Source organism: Denticeps clupeoides, chromosome 16 (assembly GCF_900700375.1).
Source record: "Denticeps clupeoides chromosome 16, fDenClu1.1, whole genome shotgun sequence".
NCBI lineage: Eukaryota > Metazoa > Chordata > Actinopteri > Clupeiformes > Denticipitidae > Denticeps > Denticeps clupeoides.
Window position 1 is genome coordinate 14,190,979 of NC_041722.1, and position 20,487 is coordinate 14,211,465.

General features: G+C 42.1%; 1 protein-coding gene across 3 annotated transcripts in view; it reads left to right on the forward strand.

Annotated features, from left to right (window-relative positions):
• Window positions 1–20,487, forward strand: part of syt7b (synaptotagmin VIIb) — an 80,089-nt gene that overhangs the window by 57,299 nt on the left and 2,303 nt on the right. For all 3 annotated transcript variants that reach the window (XM_028955665.1, XM_028955664.1, XM_028955666.1), the window contains 4 exons: window positions 16,888–17,011; window positions 18,897–19,164; window positions 19,339–19,508; window positions 19,931–20,045. In XM_028955665.1, coding sequence (XP_028811498.1) covers window positions 16,888–17,011; window positions 18,897–19,164; window positions 19,339–19,508; window positions 19,931–20,045 — 677 coding nt within the window. The remainder of the gene's footprint in view (window positions 1–16,887; window positions 17,012–18,896; window positions 19,165–19,338; window positions 19,509–19,930; window positions 20,046–20,487) is intronic.

Consider the following 20,487-nt stretch of genomic DNA (forward strand, 5'->3'; position numbering starts at 1 on the left):
CAATCTGTGCATCTCCATCCCAAATCTGTCTGACATGTTGGGTTGCTGAATATTGGTGAGAATCTGTAACTGAAACCAGGATTTATTTTCCAAAAAAGACACGGCTGTGTGTGCACAGAACTCCTCATATGTTAAGTGCAGCAGCCTCTAATAGTGCAGAAAATCAAAATGAAACTGACGTTGTGACGCCTAGGAATCAGGCATGAATAGGTCGGAGTGGGTGACATGTCAGACTGTGGGCAGCATGTGGTGCGACGCATTGTTTGTGTGTAGTTTGAAGGAGCACCCTGTATGCTGCTCGTTTTTTGTACTCTGTTTTCAGGCCACCGTGCTGTGGTTTTGTTTCTTTGTTTGTTAAAATATCACGTTGTCTTTTAATTCCCACGTGGCATTACGTTATCATCCCTACATATAATAAAAGCCATACTACCAGAGCATTAAAAGTATGGTTATTGTTTGTAATGAAATCTTATGTAGATTTCATGCGAAGTACAGAAATAATGGGAGTAGTCAAGTGGACACAACTATACTGCGAGCATTTTGTAACCCTCCTCTCATGTTTAGTACCGCAGACAAACACAACATCTACAAACACTGTAAGCCCCGCCCCCTCACATCACTCACATGTATTTATACAAACACCAGTTCTCATTACAGTAAATCTGACTTGCCAAGGTTTGTAACTAAACTCTGTTTCATTTAATGGAAATTTGGCTTCAGTGTTTGCCTTTTGTGCTTATTATCATTTTAATGAATGTCAGACAAATGGAATACATTCTGTTTTGCCAAAAATTAGCTGATGAAGTAAAATGAAAGTATATTATAATGGAGTAAAATTTTACCTTGTGTAACTACTTAGTTAAAGGTCCCCTCTTATTATTATTATTTTTGCATAATGTAGGTGTTAGTCGTCCCCTAATACTATGTATGTATTAACTGTATAATGTATTATCCCCTAATACTATGTATGTATTAACTGTATATCTGTAGAATGTATTAACTCACTGGTTCTTCAGAGTCTTGTGTGATGGACATAAAAAAACACATTTGTGCTCATTATCACACCTAATCACCAAGCCATGGCGGTCGGTGGAGTTACATTCTTAGGGAAGCGGTGGGAAATTCTCTGGAGAAAGGGGAGAGTAAGCGTTCCCCTTATTACGACATAAGGGGACAAATTCTGAATGGTGAAGCAGAGTGACCAAAGCACTATTTACACCTATCACAATTTCAAGCCACTGCAGGACCATAGACAGGCTAGGGCAACTCGTATTAATGTTAAATAATCTCACAAAGTCACATTTTCATAATAGGGGACCTTTAAAGTCGAGATGGCTTGCGTACTTTGTACACCACTGATTCTCATCAAGCATCATAAAGGTGGCAGAACTTAAATCTAGGGCAAGAAAGATGCCTGGATTAATTGTTCCCTTCTGCACATGTATCGTAAAGCCAAAAGTTGCAGCTTGCTGGAAACTGAATCCAGGTCTCCACGGCGACAGTGGCATTCATTATGTTGTTCATGCCTTGGGCTGCATGATATGTGATTTTATTTTGAAAAATGCAATTTCCCCCCCATTCAGCTAAACATTTGCCAGATGTATTCATGCAGTAGACCTCCTACATCCATCCGGGTGCCCAGGATGAGTGGATTATGTATTACACATAGGCTAGATATGCACTACCTGTCAAATGTTTGACTGCACCTACTCTGTGGCAGCTATGGAGACAAAAACGATTGAAAAATTGTGAAAAATCCAATTCAAGAAACACATTTAGTGTTTTTGTAGCAGGAGAAAGTGAAGTTCATGCTTGATGAATCTGTTTTGTCAGTCAACTCTTCAAACCTCCTTTGCTGATGATGTTCACTATCATCATCAAAAGCTGCTTCATTAGATGCTCATTAACATGAGAGAATGAAAGGAAAGTGTTCAGCATGAACCTTCAGGACTGTTGGAATCCGTCCCTGTTGTTCAACTGAAGGTGGTGGAGAGAAGCCACGAGTGTGAAATGCTGGCATCAGAACAAAATCTCCCTGCTTTGGAGAAACGTTTTACCTTGTTTGCTTTTTCATTTGTTTATTTCATGTGTCTTCAGTTTTGTAAAAAACACCAGACCCTTAAGTAGAAGGCGCGTCTAAACTTTTGTACACTCAACAGTTTCAGATCAGACAGATCTCTGTCCCTGTTGAACAGAATCCCTGTTGAATCCCGGGGTGGTATTAGCCTAGTGGGTAACACACTCGCCTATGAACCAGAAGACCCAGGTTCAAATCCCGCGTACTACCACTGTGTCCCTGAGCAAGACACTTAACCCTAAGTTGCTCCAGGGGGACTGTCCCTGTAACTACTGATTGTAAGTCGCTCTGGATAAGGGCGTCTGATAAATGCCGTAAATGTAAATGTAAATCCTGTTCACTTGTCTGCTTAGCTTGCTAATGAATTTATAATTTGTCCTCTGGATGTACTGTGGATGGCTCACTGCTGATAGTCACTGTGGAAACTTTTCCTGCCGACCTCAGCCAGACATGGCCAAAAAGAAGCCCACCTGCGCAAATCTGCAGCTGATAAGTCATTTTGAACATTTCAGTCACTTCAGATAGGCCAAGGCAAATGCTGACAGAATATTTTATTTGCTTAATTTATTTTGTAATATAAGCGGAGACTGGAGCCGTGGCCCTCTGCTGATTAGGGATGGTCAGGCTCTGTGGTCTCACCGGCGTACTGCTCTTCCATCTCTTATTGCTGTGAAGCCTGCAGCTCTGCACGGCCGTCTAGTGAAGGAGCAGCCTGCTGAGACAGCCAGCTTAAGCCTTTCTATCTTATACACACACATGCAGATACACACACACACACACACACACACAGCCAAGGCCATGGCAGCTCGGTATCGCCCTCCTTTGTGATATGGAAATAAAGGCTGGCCAGGCGTGACACTGTCAGGCTTACCAAGTCCACCCCACACACACACAAGACACAAAATAAAGTCTTAACACCGCTCCACGCTCAACGTGGCATGGCCAACTGTGAAAGCCTGACGCGTGCCACGTTATACACACTTACGCTCTGCTAACCTCAGCTTAGCTGTGGACCCTGCCTGCTCACCGGAGCACTGAGGGCAGATGGTGGTGTTTGGTCTAAAGGTCTCTGTGTTTGCAATGGTCTCCCGGTTCTGCACACCCGTCTCAGCATTTATTCCCACAATATCTTTGTGCCTTTGCAAGGGTAACCAACAGGTACCTTCAATATGTGTACCTTCTTATTTAATTATAATAGCAACAAATAAATGAGTACATGAATCGATAAATACATAGGACAACAACACTGTTCAAAATTTTTAAAAATTTTTTAACCTGTACAAATAAACCTTTGCAGGGGTTCAGTCATTGTCTGCTACTTTTTCATTTTGTTCAGATTCTACAATGGTCCCTCTATTTCTGTGGATCTCTTAAAGTGCATATTTGTCGTACAAATTAATCTATGAAAAATAAATGCGTTGGAATTTTGGAAACTTAATTATATTGCTCCTGTCCATTTGCTGTCTTGTAATACAGTTAGGCTACTCGTTTTTTTCATTATTTTAAAAGGTTTTAAATTATGAATGTACTTTAATATTTAATATATTGTGTAATATTTATTTCCAAAGGTCTAATGTGATTAGTGTTCCCCAGTGGACAGTATATTATCTAAGAGGTAATGCAGCTCAGTGTACTACCATACATTTGACACACTGGAATTGATCTGACCCATATTATTTGTGCTGTGATGCAGCAGCATTTGTTCCAACTAAACAAACCAAAGGCGTACGAGAGGCAAAACTGGTGTATGTGAGTGGAACGGGCCAATTATTTTTGGCCGCTGGTCTAACATGGATAGCCAGTAATGCTTTGTTTTATCTGATATTTCATTGACTTTGTGGTCAATGCGTGGGATCAGGTCACCACTGGGCCCTTGACACCTGAATTCACCAGGGACTAAGCCCATCTGACTCGATTGCTTTACTCCATTTGTCGTCTATATTGCTGTTACCAAATTAGTGATTCTAATTCGAGTTTTGATTATTAGTTACTGTTACATAAATTATGGGAATATGCAAGTTGTAAAAACATAATTATGATAGTAATTATGTGTCTGAATAGATAAGTAAAGACCATGTCTTCAACTGGATAGAGGGATGTAGAGTACTGATGAGAAGAGAGGTGAGCAGAGGGTTAGAAAAGTCAATTCTGTGACTTTGCCTGACATTTCTATTCTTGTGTCTTGTTGTCTTTCTGATGTACAAATTCCCATCCTGACCTAGAGAAATGGTAGATAAAAAAAAAAGCTAGAGAAGAGGTTGTAGTTGGTTGTTAGCTGGAAATCAGAGCATGATTACCTCTCATATAATCACTGAAGGTTATGGAGTTTTAACCCTTTTAACCGAAACACTTATGTCATGTGTTCACTATGTGTACCACCGACATTATATCTCTCCCACTCACATGAATGCTGTCATCAGAGATCACAGTAATTAATGTGTGTTAGAGTGAAGGTGAATGTGAGATGAACGCACAAATTAGTGTGGGTGGCCCCCACTACGGAAATATTTCTTCATACAGAAATCAGTGTCCAGTCTGGGCACGTCTTTCTGCCACTCAGTCTCAGTCTCGGCAAGCACTTAATCAGGCCCAAGCTCTAATTAATCAGAATCAGTAGCTTCGCTCACGAAAGACAATTTCCAAAAATTTAATTAAGGATTGGATGTCAAAAAAAAGAAATAGAAATAGAATAAGTCTTTAGAATTTACACTGTGTTTAATTTCATGCACCGACAACAGCGATACCCCAGACATGCTAAAATATGCTGACATACTCTTGCCATTTATGAGAAGGTGACATAAAATTAAAGCTAATGAATTTGTGTGTTAATATGGAATTTTTGTAGTAAATGTGCATATTAGAAGTAGTGAAGTTTTTTATTTTGTGTGTGCGTGAATGTTTCTAAAGTATTTCTAAATAAAAAGTCATTTGGAGAATCAAATAAAAATCTGTCTTAAAGTATGAAGTAAAGCGGAGAATGAGAGTCTGTTCTGTTTATGTTTTTGGCAAATTATTGTACAGAAATTGCCCAGAGCAGAATTTCAGTCCCTGCTTTGCTGCAATGCCTGGAGCATCACAGGCATTTTTTAAAGGTGCAGTGCATTATGGGATGTTTTCCACTGAATATTGTGCATGACTAGGGATGGCATGTTAGCATTAAGTCTTTTAAAACAGCATTTAGAGACAATGAATGAGGCATGCACGGTTATAGTACGTTAAATACCAAAATGCTTTTTCTGCTAGGGTGGATGCTTTATATTTGCAAAATACCGTACAGCGGATTTGAAAAAACATAAACTTGTAGCCTTGGGCTCATGTGAATGCCGAACATATTTGTGGGAGCTGAATGATTTGTGGCTTCCAAAAACTACATGTTTACTCTGTAAATGCCACTCTGATTCTTGTTTTCTCCAGACAAGAGTTATTTTTAACCACCCCTTGCATTCTGCTACTAAATGTTCATATCATGCCATGAATTTATTGCCCCAAAGGTCCAAAATCATCCTTGGTTCAAACTGAGCTGGGCAACTGTACATTATCAACAGTGCAGAAACTGATCCATTTTGCACTGATTTCAGTTCAGCTTTACTACGACCAAAAGTGGTCACATCCCTGTAAGTGAGCTGTTACAGAACACACTGCAACAGGGTCGGCAGCTGTGCTTTCTGCTGTTAGGGTAAAACCAGAATTACAGCTTCTCACTGATAAAGAACCCGTGTATGAAAATGAGTCTGTGCCTATTTTTGGACTGGCTTTGTAATAGAAATTTTTTGCTTACTTGTGCAGTCATTAGCGCCTCTGCTCACAGCAAGGAGCTTTTCTCCGTGTCCTCCTGCTTGACCCTGGTGGGGGTCTCGGTTTGTGTCCATCTAAAGAAAAGTATGCTGGGAAAGGCTGTAGGCATATATATGCTGTATTCATTGTACATAAACTGAAGTATTTTCACTATAATGATAATAGCTGAAAGAAATACATATTCTCAAGTTTTTATAAGTATATGTGTTGGCTAGGTGGCCCTGGGCTTGCCAGGTGCCACCCATTCAAATGTGTGCTGTGTCCTAATCACCCACAGGTTAGGTAGGTGTGATAAGAACCCTTTTGTCAGCGGGGAGGCTTGAGGGCACACTCGCTGACATCAGAGCAGGTGGGGGGTAAACAGAGAGCTGAGAGTCCCTGGCGTTTTAACAGGCGCGCAGAGACGTGCACGGCATTCACGGCATCCGGTGGGGCCGCAGAAGTGAGGGGGGCAGCGGAGAGGGCACAAGGGCACTTTGAGGGATTTGTCCTTACCGTGGCTGGTTGGAATATAAACGTGGCAGGCGCGAGAAGAAATTTCAGACTTGGCTTGTTACTGGAGGGCGTCAAGGTACAAGAGGTGTGTTCATGGCAACGTAGACGCCGCATCAAGGCAATTGGGGCAATCCAGGAGAATGGTCGTATGAAAGGGGGTTCAATATGAAGTGTAGGCAATTTTAGGAAACAAGCTAGCACCAGCAAAGGGCAAAAAACAAACAATGTTGATTGGGTGGGGATTCAAGGAGCCGGCCGGTCTTTAAAGGCTACAATGACCTCAGTGGTGGCCTAGCAGTTAAGGAAGCGACCCCGTAATCAGAAGGTTGCCGGTTCGAATTCCAATCTGCCAAGGTGCCACTGAGGTCCCCACACACTGCTCCCCGGGCGCCTGTCATGGCTGCCCACTGCTCACCAAGGGTGATGAGTTAAATGCAGAGGACAAAATTTACTGTGTGCACCGTGTGCTGTGCTGCTGTGTATCACAAGTGACAATCACTTCACTTCTTCTTCTGTCCATGCACCCCCTCTGGTCAGAATGTTAGGGCCATGTTTCTGGCCATCACGCCATTTCTGTTACTTTCATAATGTCAAGCAATTGTGCCTCTCCCTTCCCATCTCGACGTGGCATGACAGAATATTACCAATCCTACAATCTATCAAAAAGGTCTTAGAACTTTCTATTTAATTACAAATACAAATGGCTTTTTTCATGAAATTCTAATTTCTGGAGTTGCATTGATGCATTGACCTGAACGGCTGGATATGTTTGTACGTTTATGCAATAAAAACAAAGAGTAATTTCTGAAGTAGCATGTAATTATACACAGTCAATGCAGCACAATAATTATTGATAAAACTTTGATATTTTCCTTGGTCTCTGAAATCAATACGGATTGCTCATGCCAGGCGTAGGTATGATAACGCTGCCTGCTATTTCCCTGATTAATCTTCAGATCGAACAGTTCTTGGCTGCTTTTTACATGTCGATCGACACTGGAGTATGAGAGCCCATTTAGACTAAAAACACCAAATGTAGGTCAGTGCAGAAGCGGAATATTTATAAATGCCATGTGAGTCTGTGGCAACCGCTCTCCGCTTTGCCGTTTGAGTCAGAATACTGAAGGAATGAAATAAAGATGCGTTATATAATCTGCATGTCTTTGAAGAGTTCTCCTCGTTTGGCGCAAAACAGTGGAACTTGCATGTGGCTGAGCGCCGCCGTCTGAGCTCAATCCATTTAATTGCTGTAAAAATTAATTACATCCAAATGAAAATGAAGTGCGCGGTGGCATCTGTCCAGCTACTGAACAGTAGCCCTTGACGAAGCGAGGATCCAGTATCCAGACGTCTGCCGAAGGCCGGTTCTCAGCCCTGCCTGTCATCCGTGCCTACTATTGAACAGAAAGCAGAATAGAATTTTTTTTTTTTTCATGCATTTCCAGCAGCAGATCACATGGGCCTTCGCATACCGGTCTGGAGGGGGGTTGTGGAGGAGTGTTGCATAATTAATCCGCAGGACTGGCAAAGCGGAGAGCCGGCACACGGGGGATATCAAGGTTGTGGATTTGGAAAACGGGCTTAAGCATCGTGATGAAAGTATCCTAATTAGACCGGAGAAGGACTGGAACAGGTGAAAGAAAACCGGCGCGCACAGGGGATCTGCAGGGGCTGGAAGTGGTAGGCCGAGCAAGACGCCTCCATTAGGTGAAGGCTGAGCGGAGGGGAGGGTTCGGACTCGCTTGCCCCTGTTTGCTTTCATCAGTGACTGGCATGCCCCTCTCATCCTGGCCTATTCATCACATGTATTGATAGTGCAGCCCACCCTGCGAGTTCGTGGTGGAAGCCTCCCACCTCCATCTCTTCTTTATTCTATCCATTGCTCAGCTCCCATCACGAAGCATCCATCCCTTTCTCTGGCTCCGTCCGTCTCTTTCCAATATTTGTGCCACCGCATCTGCCTGCCTTTTGTTTTTGTTTTTGCTCATTTTCGTTCCTCCTTCCCTCCCCCCATCTCTTGGTTTATGTTGTGCGGCTGGCCGCGGGGTCTTGACTGGCTCTCTGATGGGATGATGTCAGTGCAGTGGTGTGTGCTGTCAGGCTGGATGACTGTCAGACGCGGCAGTTTAGGTTACATCTGCATCACGGCTGAATATCGGAGTAGGAAAATGGGCAGAGAGGACACACATGCCCACACACACACACACACACACGCACACACACACACTCATGCTTGAGCATGCATTGGCACAAACAGAACTGCACCCACATAAGAGCATGCTGTGGCACACAGATAGATCCGTGTTAAAAAAAATTGCAACAACAACAACAACAACTGCACCTTAACACATTAAGAGTGAGAGCGAGTGACAGAAAAGGAAAAAGGAAGTGACACAGAGGAAACCATGTTTATGTACACAGACACATAACCGTCCCAGGGTCTCCCAGGACCGGTTCAGTCCAACACCCGTAGCGTTTGATGCACCGCGCAGGAGATCCACGGAACACCGTGGGGAAAACAGAGGAGCATTTTGTTTTGAGCTGCCAACCCATTTCAGTGCTCGGCAGTTACCACCCACTCAGGAGCACAATACTTCATGAGGATCTTTATGAGGATGCTCGTATCAAAATATTATTCGCAGCTGCCATCGTAGTGGATAATGTTGTGGTTGACAATATTGCATTAGTACATTTTCTGCTTGATTCCTTTGGCCTCTATTTGCAATCTCAAGCTCCGAAATACATATTCTAGTCATTTTTGTGCATTATTGTCAACCAATTAATCTGCACATTAATGGATTATGGCAAGAACAGGAAGGTAAATTGTGTCTCATTTGTGCAGTGCGCTATGTTTAATCGACTGATTATTGCCTAGCCTTAATCAGCAGCATTAATGTTGTCCTGCTCCTCTCTCCAGTATGTTTTTTTTTTCCATATAATGTTTATATTTGTTTTGTATAAAAATTCCAAATTTCACTCTTATCTCCCCCTGAGCAACAACATTAATTCAATCTCAGAACTGCCTGCAAGTTTGCCGCATGGTGAAACAAACGATAAATAGCACGCAGTGTTAAAATAAACCACCCCTGAGATCAGGGGACCGTATCACCACGCAGGGTTTCTCTGTCAGAGGAATAACTAAAGCCGAGTAACACATTTTTACGGGTCCGCTTTGGGCTTACTTCTTTCCAATTGTGACTTGAGATAACTGCTTCAAGGAAAACGGCAAGACTGCAGACTGCTGCTTCTTCTGTGGGCAGGTAGCAGGTGGTTTGATGTCTTTCTTTCTCTCTGTTTCTTTTTCTCTGTCTTTCTCTGAAGGACTACAGTACAAAAGTTTGGACACACCTTCTCATTCAATGTGTTTTTCATGACCATGAAAGGCCAACCACTGTCCCACTGGTACATTGGTACAAGTTCAGACAAATCATGGCTGACAAGTTCACATTTTTCAGGGGGAGCCTAATAAGTCTTTGACTAGAATTGGCAACAATAGAATTTTATGATGCGGCTAGACGCACAAATGGAAACAGCTGAACCCCATATATATTTGTGGATATATTCCGAGTATTTGAAGAGCGCCAATATGTCTGTATTCTGTATGATGTTTGAGGACCAGCATAGGGGGCAGTGGTTAAGGTAGTGGCCCCGTAATCAGAAGGTTGCCGGTTCAAATCCCGAGCCGCCAAGGTGCCACTGAGCAAAGCACCGTCCCCACACACTGCTCCCCGGGCGCCTCTCATGGCTGCCCACTGCTCACTAAGGGTGATAGTTAGAAGCAGAGGACACATTTCATTGTGTCACCTTAGGCTGTGCTGCAGTGTTTCACAATGACAACCACTTCACTTTCACTCTCAGGTGCTTCCCAGATGATTATTGGACCATGATGGCACCATTATATTTTTTTGCTCAGGCAAAATACTGTCTGTCACGACACTACATCTGAGAAATTGTAAAAGCACTTCTTTGACTCATGTCCCATCTACCAAATCTCTTTCCAGTCAACACGTGCCCAGTATGATGTTGAAGAAAAAAAAAAACCTTATACTTTATAATATAATTATACTTTCCATGTGTGACTACAAACAATTAGGTTTTTGCTTTGTAAAAAGTTACTCCAGTACAATGGTCATCTACAGTTCTACAATGTTAAATCATTTTGATTAATACTGACATAAGTAAAAAAAAAAAAGTGATGTCTGCATGTGGAAACGTTCATTGAATGTGTGTGTGTGTGTGTGTGTGTCTGCGAGTGTGACCATATGTTTTATTGTGTGCCGGTGAAATATAAAAGCCTGTCAGTGCCCTCAGAAGGCCGCTCCCTAAGCCTGGTTAACTGATAAGGTCTTACGAGAGCCGAGCCCCCAGTGAGGCAGTTGCCGCACAGCCCTGACTAATCGTTTCAGTTTGTGAGGTTCTGAGGCGAATTCCCCATTGCGTGGCGATGAGCCATGGGACACGGTGACTACTCGATCAGCTCCTGCCGAGGACAACTAATGGGTTCACTTATTGTGTCTGAAGCGATTGAAACTGTTCCATGTGACCCTGGGTGTTTTTTTATGGGTTATGATCCAGCTTTCGGGTTATTGACGCTTCACTACACTTAGGTGTATTGAGAGCAATGGTGTATGTAGGCATCTGAATAGAATATAGGACTGACTAATCCATATAAATGGCATATATTCAATTTGTTCACAAATCAGAATTGACAGATATTGACAATGCTTTGTGATCATCTGAGTACACACAACATGCAAAAATAAGGTCAGTCCATTCTTCTTATTTAGGCCAAGAGTATCTTTACAACCAGACAAAAGAAGATGGATTTTGGTGGGGTTGGCCTGACCCCGCAGTTGCTTCCGCTCGAAGAAACCACTTTCAGCATTATTACTAAAATGGTTGCTTCTTCAGTGCTGCTGGGTTGGTGTGATTATCCTGTGGTTTTAGAGGTAATGCACTTGAAGTCAGATTGTCAGCGCTCACGTGAGAGTTCAGCCGGCAGGTCAGCCAGAGGCAGAGGAGACCAGCAGGCCAGCAGCCAAGCTAACGCAGCAGACTGGATTATGCCAGAGTTCCCCCGTCAATGACCACATCCAGTTCAGAAAACCAGACTAAGGCAGTAGAAATTGCTCAGAGAAGTCTATTCATCTTGCCAAGGTCCACTGGGGTGTTTGTACAGTCCCTGTTGTTTGTAGAATGGGTTCATTGTGGGGGCTTTTGGAACGGAGGAAAAGCCTGAAGGTCCCTTTCCTAAGCAGTACAGCTCCATCATTTGTCTAATCGGCTGAATGGTCAGATCAATTTTTGCCTATCAAGGCTTGCAGTGAACCCTAAGCACTACAGCTCTAGGAGTTTGGGTGTGTTTTAGTTTAGAGGCCCTCACCTCTACCTGCCAAATGTCCTGTAGTCATGTGACCCTCTTCAGCCCATCGGCTAGTTTGTAATAAGTTCCCCTCCCACGTCCCATGTGTGCTTACCAATTCTCTAGGCGTGGGTGTGCCAGCTTTCTACACCATCTCAGTGGTGCTCCTGGAGAAAAAGAGCTTGGCCTGGTGTCCATCACCCCTCAAACCATTGAGGGCTGGAAAGACCCTCACTGAGAAAGTGGTTTATCTACGTTTGCATGACCTCAAAATTAATCTTTGGCATAATCTTTGGCATGTTAAAAGGATATGCATATAAATATTTTAATATGTTCTAAAAAAAAATATCCAGGGTTCTATCTGGGTATTAATGTAATTTTTTTCAATTTTGTTGCATGTGCAATAGTATGCATTTTCTCCCAAATCAATTATTAGACTGTATTCCTGACCTCCGAAACATCAGTGTTAACACCGGTGCTTTTCTGCAGTTATTACTTGGGTGTGAACCATCCTTTAGGTGCAATGCTGGCGTCGTTCTCCAGACTCTCCGGTTGTCAACCTTCAACAGCCTCCATTATCTTTTTTATGTATCTGATTGTCTGAAACTGTATGAGCCATGTGACTGCCGTAACCAGATTTTCAGAGACAGGGGGCCTGGAGAATGTTGACAGAATTGCCATAAATGTCCTCACAGTGAGGAATCACGTGTTATGGATTCTCACAACAGGCTACGCAGCTCCTCGTCCAGGCAATGGTCATCTCCAAACTCGACTACTGTAACTCTCTCCTGGCTGGAGCCTCTGCAGTCACCATAAAACCACTCCAGATGATCCAAAATATGGCAGCCCGTCTCATTTTCAATCAGCCAAAATACACCCATGTTACACCTCTTCTTACCTCCCTCCACTGGCTCCCGGTAGCTGCTCGCATTGAGTTCAAATCCTTGATGCTGCCTACAGGGCTGTAAATGGAACTGCGCCCTCCTACATCAACACACTACTACCTAGCTACACTCCTGCACGCGCTCTCAGATCTGCAAACGAAAGGAGACTAAAAATTCCTTCTTCACGGGGTCTCCGATTCCAATCATCTCTGTTCTCCGTTGTTGTCCCTGGCTGGTGGAACAACCTGCCCTCCTCCACACGACTAGCCGAGACTATCACCACTTTTAAGAAGCAGGTGAAAACCCTCTTGTTCAAAAAATATTACAGACAAATCTAACACTTACACACGCGCATGCGTACACATTGCACAAACAATACAAAAATGTATAAATACATTATAATTTTTCTTCGTCTAGCACCTAACAATCTCTGAGCATGCTCTTCACTGACAAGTCTGAGCCTTATCAGGGCTCTTAGTTTGTAAACTCAATATTCTATAGAAATCAAACAAGAATTGCTGGTGTCTTCCTCTTGTAAGTCGCTTTGGATAAAAGCGTCTGCTAAATAAAGTAAAGTAAAGTAAAGTAAAGTAAAGTATGGATTGCAGAAGTATGGATGGGCGGCCTGTGCTCTCAGTTTATGGCTATTTTCAGAAGCCTCATTGCAGCTGAGTCATGTCTGTATCTTTATTTCTGATAGATGTGGGTGTTTGTTGGACTGAGACCCTCGACCTTAATGGCATAAAAGCTGGACAGCAGGAAGTGTCCTCTGTGCCAGCTCAGTCCCTGGGGGACCATGTGATGTCCCCTCTTGAATGAGTCAGGATTTGGTGAAGATACAGAGAGGAAAGAGATGGCAGAGAGGGCATAAAGTGGCTGGAAGGAGGGAAGAATATATTATATCTTAGGCAGGAGGGAACATTTACCAGAAAATGAAAGCATGGCTGGACATACAGGATGATGGTCCATGTAGTCCAAGGCATGTTCACAGTATATGAACCTGCTTTGGTGTAGAATTCAGGAACGGGTTTTTTGCTCTCACTCAGTGAATTGCATGTGTGGGCCAACTAACTAGATTTCCGTGTGTGTGTAATTTGATGCAATCGTCTGCTCTGATATCACACAGCTGTACTCTCATTGTGTCTCCAACCTTTTGTCCCTGTCATTATGCCTTTATCCTGTCAATTTCATAACCTCTTCGCTCACTGTTCACCCAGTGCTTTTTTTGCACAGTGCACCTAGTGACTCTGAGTTGTGCATTTACTATTTATATCCATGGAAACAAGATAAACTGATAATTAATTGCTTGGATACTGCATAATACTCCTGGGATTATTATATTTATTTTCATTCTGTCAGTTTTTGACACACCGATTCTTAACACATGTAGAAACTTTAGCAAAGTGTCCTGAATATCTGCAGCAAATAGTGATTTAGATGATTCCATCATCTGTACAGTAAATACTGTACTGTACTGTAAATACAGTCAATACTGTACATCTGTACAGTATTTATGTTTTAGTTTTAGTTATAGTCAGTATAGTTTAGTTTAGTGTGTATATACACATATATTTTTCTTTCTTTTACAATTGCACTATTTGAGGTCTGTGTGAAACAGTATTTCAATACATGGTATACTGTGTATACTGACAATAAACCTCTCTTGAATCTTGAATCATCTCAGACATCTTTATGTAAGTATTGTTATGTGGCTGGGATGACATAACTATGTCGTAGGTCAGACCTACATAGCAGTGCTAATGGTGTTAATTTATTTTAAAGTGTTAAATATTTAAAACTGATTAACATGTTAGATACATAGATAGAAAGTATAGAAGGTCTTATATATGCATGAGACATCAAAATATTTCAACCGCTGATTCCAACCTGATTTACCTACACTCATGCATTTGTCCATTAACTGATAAATGTTCCTATTTCTCACTGAACACAGTCGTTTCTTCAGATTTGAAAATATCATGACTTTTCATCTAACAACTTTAGAACTGATTGCCAAAATGTGGACTTTCCTTTATTAATACATGCCTGCATCCATCTATCACTCTCCCACCAATCTTCTGCTGCATGTCTGGAACTATTCCCCACAGAGAGGAATCCAGTCTGTTGCAGGCTTAACTTTTACTTTTAAAACGTTTTATTATTTATACTTTTAATAATTTCACTGGAATGGAAATTCCGCATACCTCTTCAAGACCAGGGGATAAGGGGGTAGATTATGAGCACACGAATCGTTTGATATAGCAGGGGAGTTTTAATCAGATTTCCATTACTGCACATTCATTATGTATATTCTGATAAAATTAAACCGTTCCATGAACTGTTTAAATTATATTGATAGCATCGGCACACATGATTAAACAAACTGAGTGAAATCTTCCTGAAGTCTGAACTGAAGACTGGAATGTGAAAAACACATCACAATGCATTAGTGTTACTCAATGGCCTTGATAAATCCCTTTACATATATTGTATATGTGCATTATTATATTAGCTAAAGTATGGAACCTTTGTAGGTCCCATATAATGTGCTGGTATAAGGTTTTTTGTCTTATCTTCTTCTGTATAGTAAGGTCTCCAGAATTATGGACTTACCTTATACACCATTAATCCACTAATATAAATGTAACATTTACATTTACAGCATTTATCAGACGCCCTTATCCAGAGCGACTTACCCCCCCCCCCCCCCGGTATTGCTCAGGGTTAAATGTCTTGCTCAGGGACACAAAGTTGTATTAAGTGGGGTTTGAACCCGTGACTTTGTAGATGTCTGGTTCATAGACCTCACTTGGGTACAACCACTACCCACTCAGCTTTGTTTCTCTCAATTGCTGTGGTTAGAGCCCACCATGACACTTTTATGTCAGTCTGGTGTCAGTAAAGATTATCACATGCCTCCCTCGATGTTAGCCATCTGCCTCTTGTCACCTATGACTTCCTTTAATGAATGCACATTTTCCATTTAATGAATATCAGTAGTTCGAACGCCGCCTCAGATGGGCTTTCTGTCTTCCGTTGTGTTACCCTGCCAGGGATAGGGCTTTGAATCGTGTCAGAAATTGCAATTTCTCTCAATTTTAGATGCTGCCCTCATATCTCACCCCCTCCCACAGTCAGAACCCCAGAAAGCCTTATCGGAGCAGCCATGCTCTCTTCCATACGATGAAACAACCATTTGTTTCTTGCGTGTTTTGTCTTGCATTTCTCACTATTAATCCCCCTTTCATTTTCCTAAAAAAATATTTTATCCACGGTTTTGGCAGCCATAAAGTGTTTTTCTTACCAAACTGAAATCTCCTTTACTCTTTCTCCTTTCTTTCCTCTTTGCATGTAGACTCCATGCTCGTGTGTGTGTTGGTCTTTCACTGTTAATATATATTTTTTTCTCCCTGTTTATGATTTGTCTTTCGCAGGCTTATTTATCTCTGGTTCTATTCTTTTCTTTCCCCCCCCCCTTTTTTTTTGTGCAGTTCAGTCTTACATCTTACTCTCGGTTAATTCTGCAAATCCAGGGACTTCCAACAGACAAATCTCACTTTCTGCATTTCTTCTCCTCGCAGATAAATCTTTTAATCCTCCACTGTCTGTATTGTCCTTCTTTCAGCGGCATTACGCTGTGATCACTGCTTTTTTTCCCTCCTCCATAATGTTTCCCATCAGCTCATTCGCCATCTCCCTCAGTGCCTGAGAACTCATTAGTCTAGCTGCTTAATGTGCCTTGTGCAATTTTGGATTTTTCACTGTGATGTTTGTCATCTTCACCAAAATCATTCTTTCTTTCTTTCATTCTTTCTCTATAGTGAATGTGTGCTACCCATACGAAATGCTAGCTTCAGGGCGGAGGCATCACCTTGGTGATATTATGCATGAATATTTTTTTCCCAGTCTTCATATGTTGCCTCCTACTCTGGAAGGTTTAGCTTGATGGCGCCTGAAGAAATCCTCTCAGCCCTCATGTATTCTTCTATACGCCCCTGTCTTTTTCTTTCAGATTATGATGAATTAACTTCCATAAAAATCTGTGCAAAATCTCAACAGGGATTTAAGGAAAAGATACGGAAAATATTCTCACTTCATCCATAGAAAATGAAAAAAAAAAGGACTATATATTTATATTTAGTTATATAACGGATCACTTATATATGTTACAAATGATCCCTTCAAGACCTTAAAATGTATAGGATCTCTGTAATGAATGCAGAAGCATGAGACGTGTGTGATCCAGCTCTCCTGGTCTCTGTGTTCCACTGCAGAACCGCAAACTGCAAACCAGGCAGCAGCCCGAAGGGTCAAACACCAGACGAGGTCAATCGCCGACCAGATGCCAACTCCTCCGTCTCAGACCTGGCCAACTCACTCACCAGTGACATGTTGATGGTAAGGCAATTCTGTTTTGGAGAAATTACAAAATTCTTGATTGCTTTTTTTCCCCCGAACATCCCAGCAGATCATATGTACGGAATTCATTACATGCATTTAGTGAAAAGGGGGCATGTCTGAGTTTGGCATCTTGTATGTGTGTGTTACTGTCCTGTGTGACACCATAACAATAAGAAATTTGCAGTACCGGAATAGTGCAGCACTTACAGAGGACGATGGTTTCCAAATGGCACAGTCCTATTAACCTTAAGGCCCGCGCCGTGTGTCTCTTAATTTATTCCCCTCTAAATGCTGGTAACATGACACGGCTTTAGTACCGCCGAGAAACATGTCAAAAAAGAAGCTTTATTCGGGGGGAAGGCTAATAATTACGAGTAGAACATGGAGCTTGAGGAACCGAGTGGCCTGAGCGGAAGCTGTATGTTATTATGTGGGTGGCAAACCCTTTTAAAAGAGACTCTGATTATATTTAATGAGGGCTTTCAGTAGGGCTGCGCCAGAAGGCCTGGCTGAGGGTTAGGCTCTCTATAAGAACGCATGCAGTCCTGGGCAAATTTGAGCTGACTTTGAAAAAGGTCCTAACAGACGTTCCCACAAGGTTAATTAATCAGATGGTTTTGAATCTTATCAGGGTCGTGCATATGCACATACACCCACCGTATTGATTGCATGCCGTGTATGCATGCAGAGCAGGGCCTATAATCCCAGATGTTAGAGAATCAGCACACATTTAAATGTATTGAAGTTGGATCCAGCTTGGATTGTTCTTGTTTAAATGCACTGAACATTAAAACACCACGCTGAATGAGGTGGAAGCCAATTTAAGCATGATATGAAAAGCCGAACAGCAGGAAGTTACAAGAACTCATTTTAATTTTAAGATTGGAGACGTTCATTACAGGAAATGGGGCTGGTAATGATCACATGCCTGCACTGGGGGAATGGATCTCCAGAATGAGCTGGATTGGTCTGAAGCTGGTTAACATTTAGCCTGAGACTCAGTGTCATGCTCAGACTCATAAAAGCCGAAACGAGAGGCAAGTTGAGGCCAAGAAGAACATCTGAGGTTTGCTCACTGTGCTTTTTTAAGGGTGCCATGGGTGTTGTGAGTCAAAGTGCGTGCCATACTGGAGAGTCCGATTTGCTGACTGTGTGACAGAGTGAGGCGGCAGGCTGCTGTTGAGTAATACTGAGCGGACGGGCCAGATCAGTTGAGAAGAGAAGAGGGGCGCTCAGTCATTTTTCCAATTTCTCGTGCATTCTAATTTACCGCTTCAGAATGAATTATTTGCAATTAGTTTTTGAAAGGCTTACATCTGACAAAGGATAGAAAGCGCTGTCACGATCCTTCTTATACTCACAATGCTAATAATATTCAATTCAGCATAACCTCATTGCCATTATACTGTGCTGAGCGTGTTTAGCGAACTAGGGCAAGGTCACCCAAGCAGTGCAAATATGCAAATACAATAAATTATGTGTAATTCAAAATACATAATTGCATGTGTATAAAAGTCAACGCAAGGGCGTTATAATAACAACCATAATGACATGTATTATTAGTAGTTTTAATAATAAAAACTGAGCTTAATGTGTGCTTTGTTTATTTTGGTATTCCAAAGATAATATGCTATTCCAACAGGAATAGCAGTTTGTAATATGCAATAAAAGTCAGACTGATGAATGACTTGTTTTTCAAAACCCTGATTTCATCAAGACGGGAGCACTGAATTGAAGGTGAATTGAATTATGTGGGGTTGTAATCCATTTTTATTGGTTAATAAGTCAATAGTTTTTCTTCTTTTTCACTTTTTCCCATATATTGTTTTCACCTGATAAAATAATAAAATAAAGCCTTATTTCCCTCTATTCCAATTGTCAGCTGTCCCCTGGCTCTGAGGAGGATGAGCATGAGGGCCCCGTCTGTGAGAAACTTGGCCGCATTCAGTTCAGCTTGGGCTACAGCTTCCAAGACTCCACGCTCACAGTCAAGATCTTAAAGGGCCAGGACCTGCCGGCCAAGGACTTCTCTGGAACATCTGACCCCTTTGTTAAAATCTACCTGCTGCCAGACAAGAAGCACAAACTAGAAACCAAGGTCAAGAGGAAGAACCTCAATCCACACTGGAATGAGACGTTCCTATTTGAAGGTCTTTGCTCTCATGTTCATATGGGAGCTTTTAATACTTCTGTAACACAACAGAACATAATGTCATATATCGTAATGTAGTTGTCCTGCTCCTCCATGTCATTTCTATTCATAACCTATATGTATATATTTTAATCTCAAGACAAATAACCAAAAAATTTATCTGTTTCCACAGGATTCCCTTATGAAAAGGTAGTCCAGCGTACACTGTACTTGCAGGTCCTAGACTACGACCGCTTCAGCAGAAATGACCCCATAGGGGAAGTGTCCATCCCACTGAACAAGGTGGACCTGGCACACATGCAGACCTTCTGGAAAGAACTGAAACCCTGCAGTGATGGCAGTGTGAGTGTCAGTAAGAGAGTGGAGAACACAAAAAAAGGGAGAGAGCGTAATGAAGGGGAGGTGTCATGATCCGGTCCGGCATGGGCCACTCCGGTTCGGACCGGAGTTTCATGTTAGTCCTGTGTTTTATGTTTCCTGATTGTGTTCACCTGTGTATGGTTGTATAAAGCTGCCCTGTTTGTGTCTGTTTGCCATCGGGTCATTGTTTGGTGATGTCTCCCTGTTCCTGTCCACCATATATTAAAGTCTCATGATGTCATGCGTATGCGGTCTTCCTCACCATGTCCAGCAATCGTGACAGGACGGGATATATGAGAGATGAGGGGTGAAGAGGAATGAGAGGGAATTAAGACCTTGGTCAATGGGAAGGCAGGATGTTCAGGAATTGAACTTAGTCTTCTTGAACTTGTGTTCCTCTTCAGGGAAGTAGAGGGGACCTGCTGGTGTCACTGTGCTACAATCCCACTGCCAACACCATCACTGTGAGCATCATAAAGGCACGAAACCTCAAAGCCATGGACATCGGGGGAACTTCTGGTAGGATGACTCTGCTTTGTCTCTGCCTATCTTCATTGTGGCTCAAAGTGTATCATCTGTTCTGCTTGGCTTTCACAGTTCTTTTGTGATTTTTCAGCATCAATTGTTATGTAATTAACATCATAATAAGCTAATTGGTGTCTACTTTTTCTCATCCCCTGATTCTTTTTGAGTTTAGCTCTACAAAAAACTCCACTGGCACATTCATCAATTCAATCACATTCATGTGTTTAACCCTTTAACTCTTCAGGCAGCTATTATTCAATAACTTCAGGGCACTGGGATGTTAAGGGGTCAATGCTGCTTTTGTCTTTGTGTTATTTTAGGCTTCTTATATTGGTTGTGGAAGTTTGGGTTTTAAATTGCTCTGTTCAAGGCTTGAAATATTATGGAAATTCTGAAATTACATTGTGCCTGTGTCTTGTCCTGGTTAATCATGGTC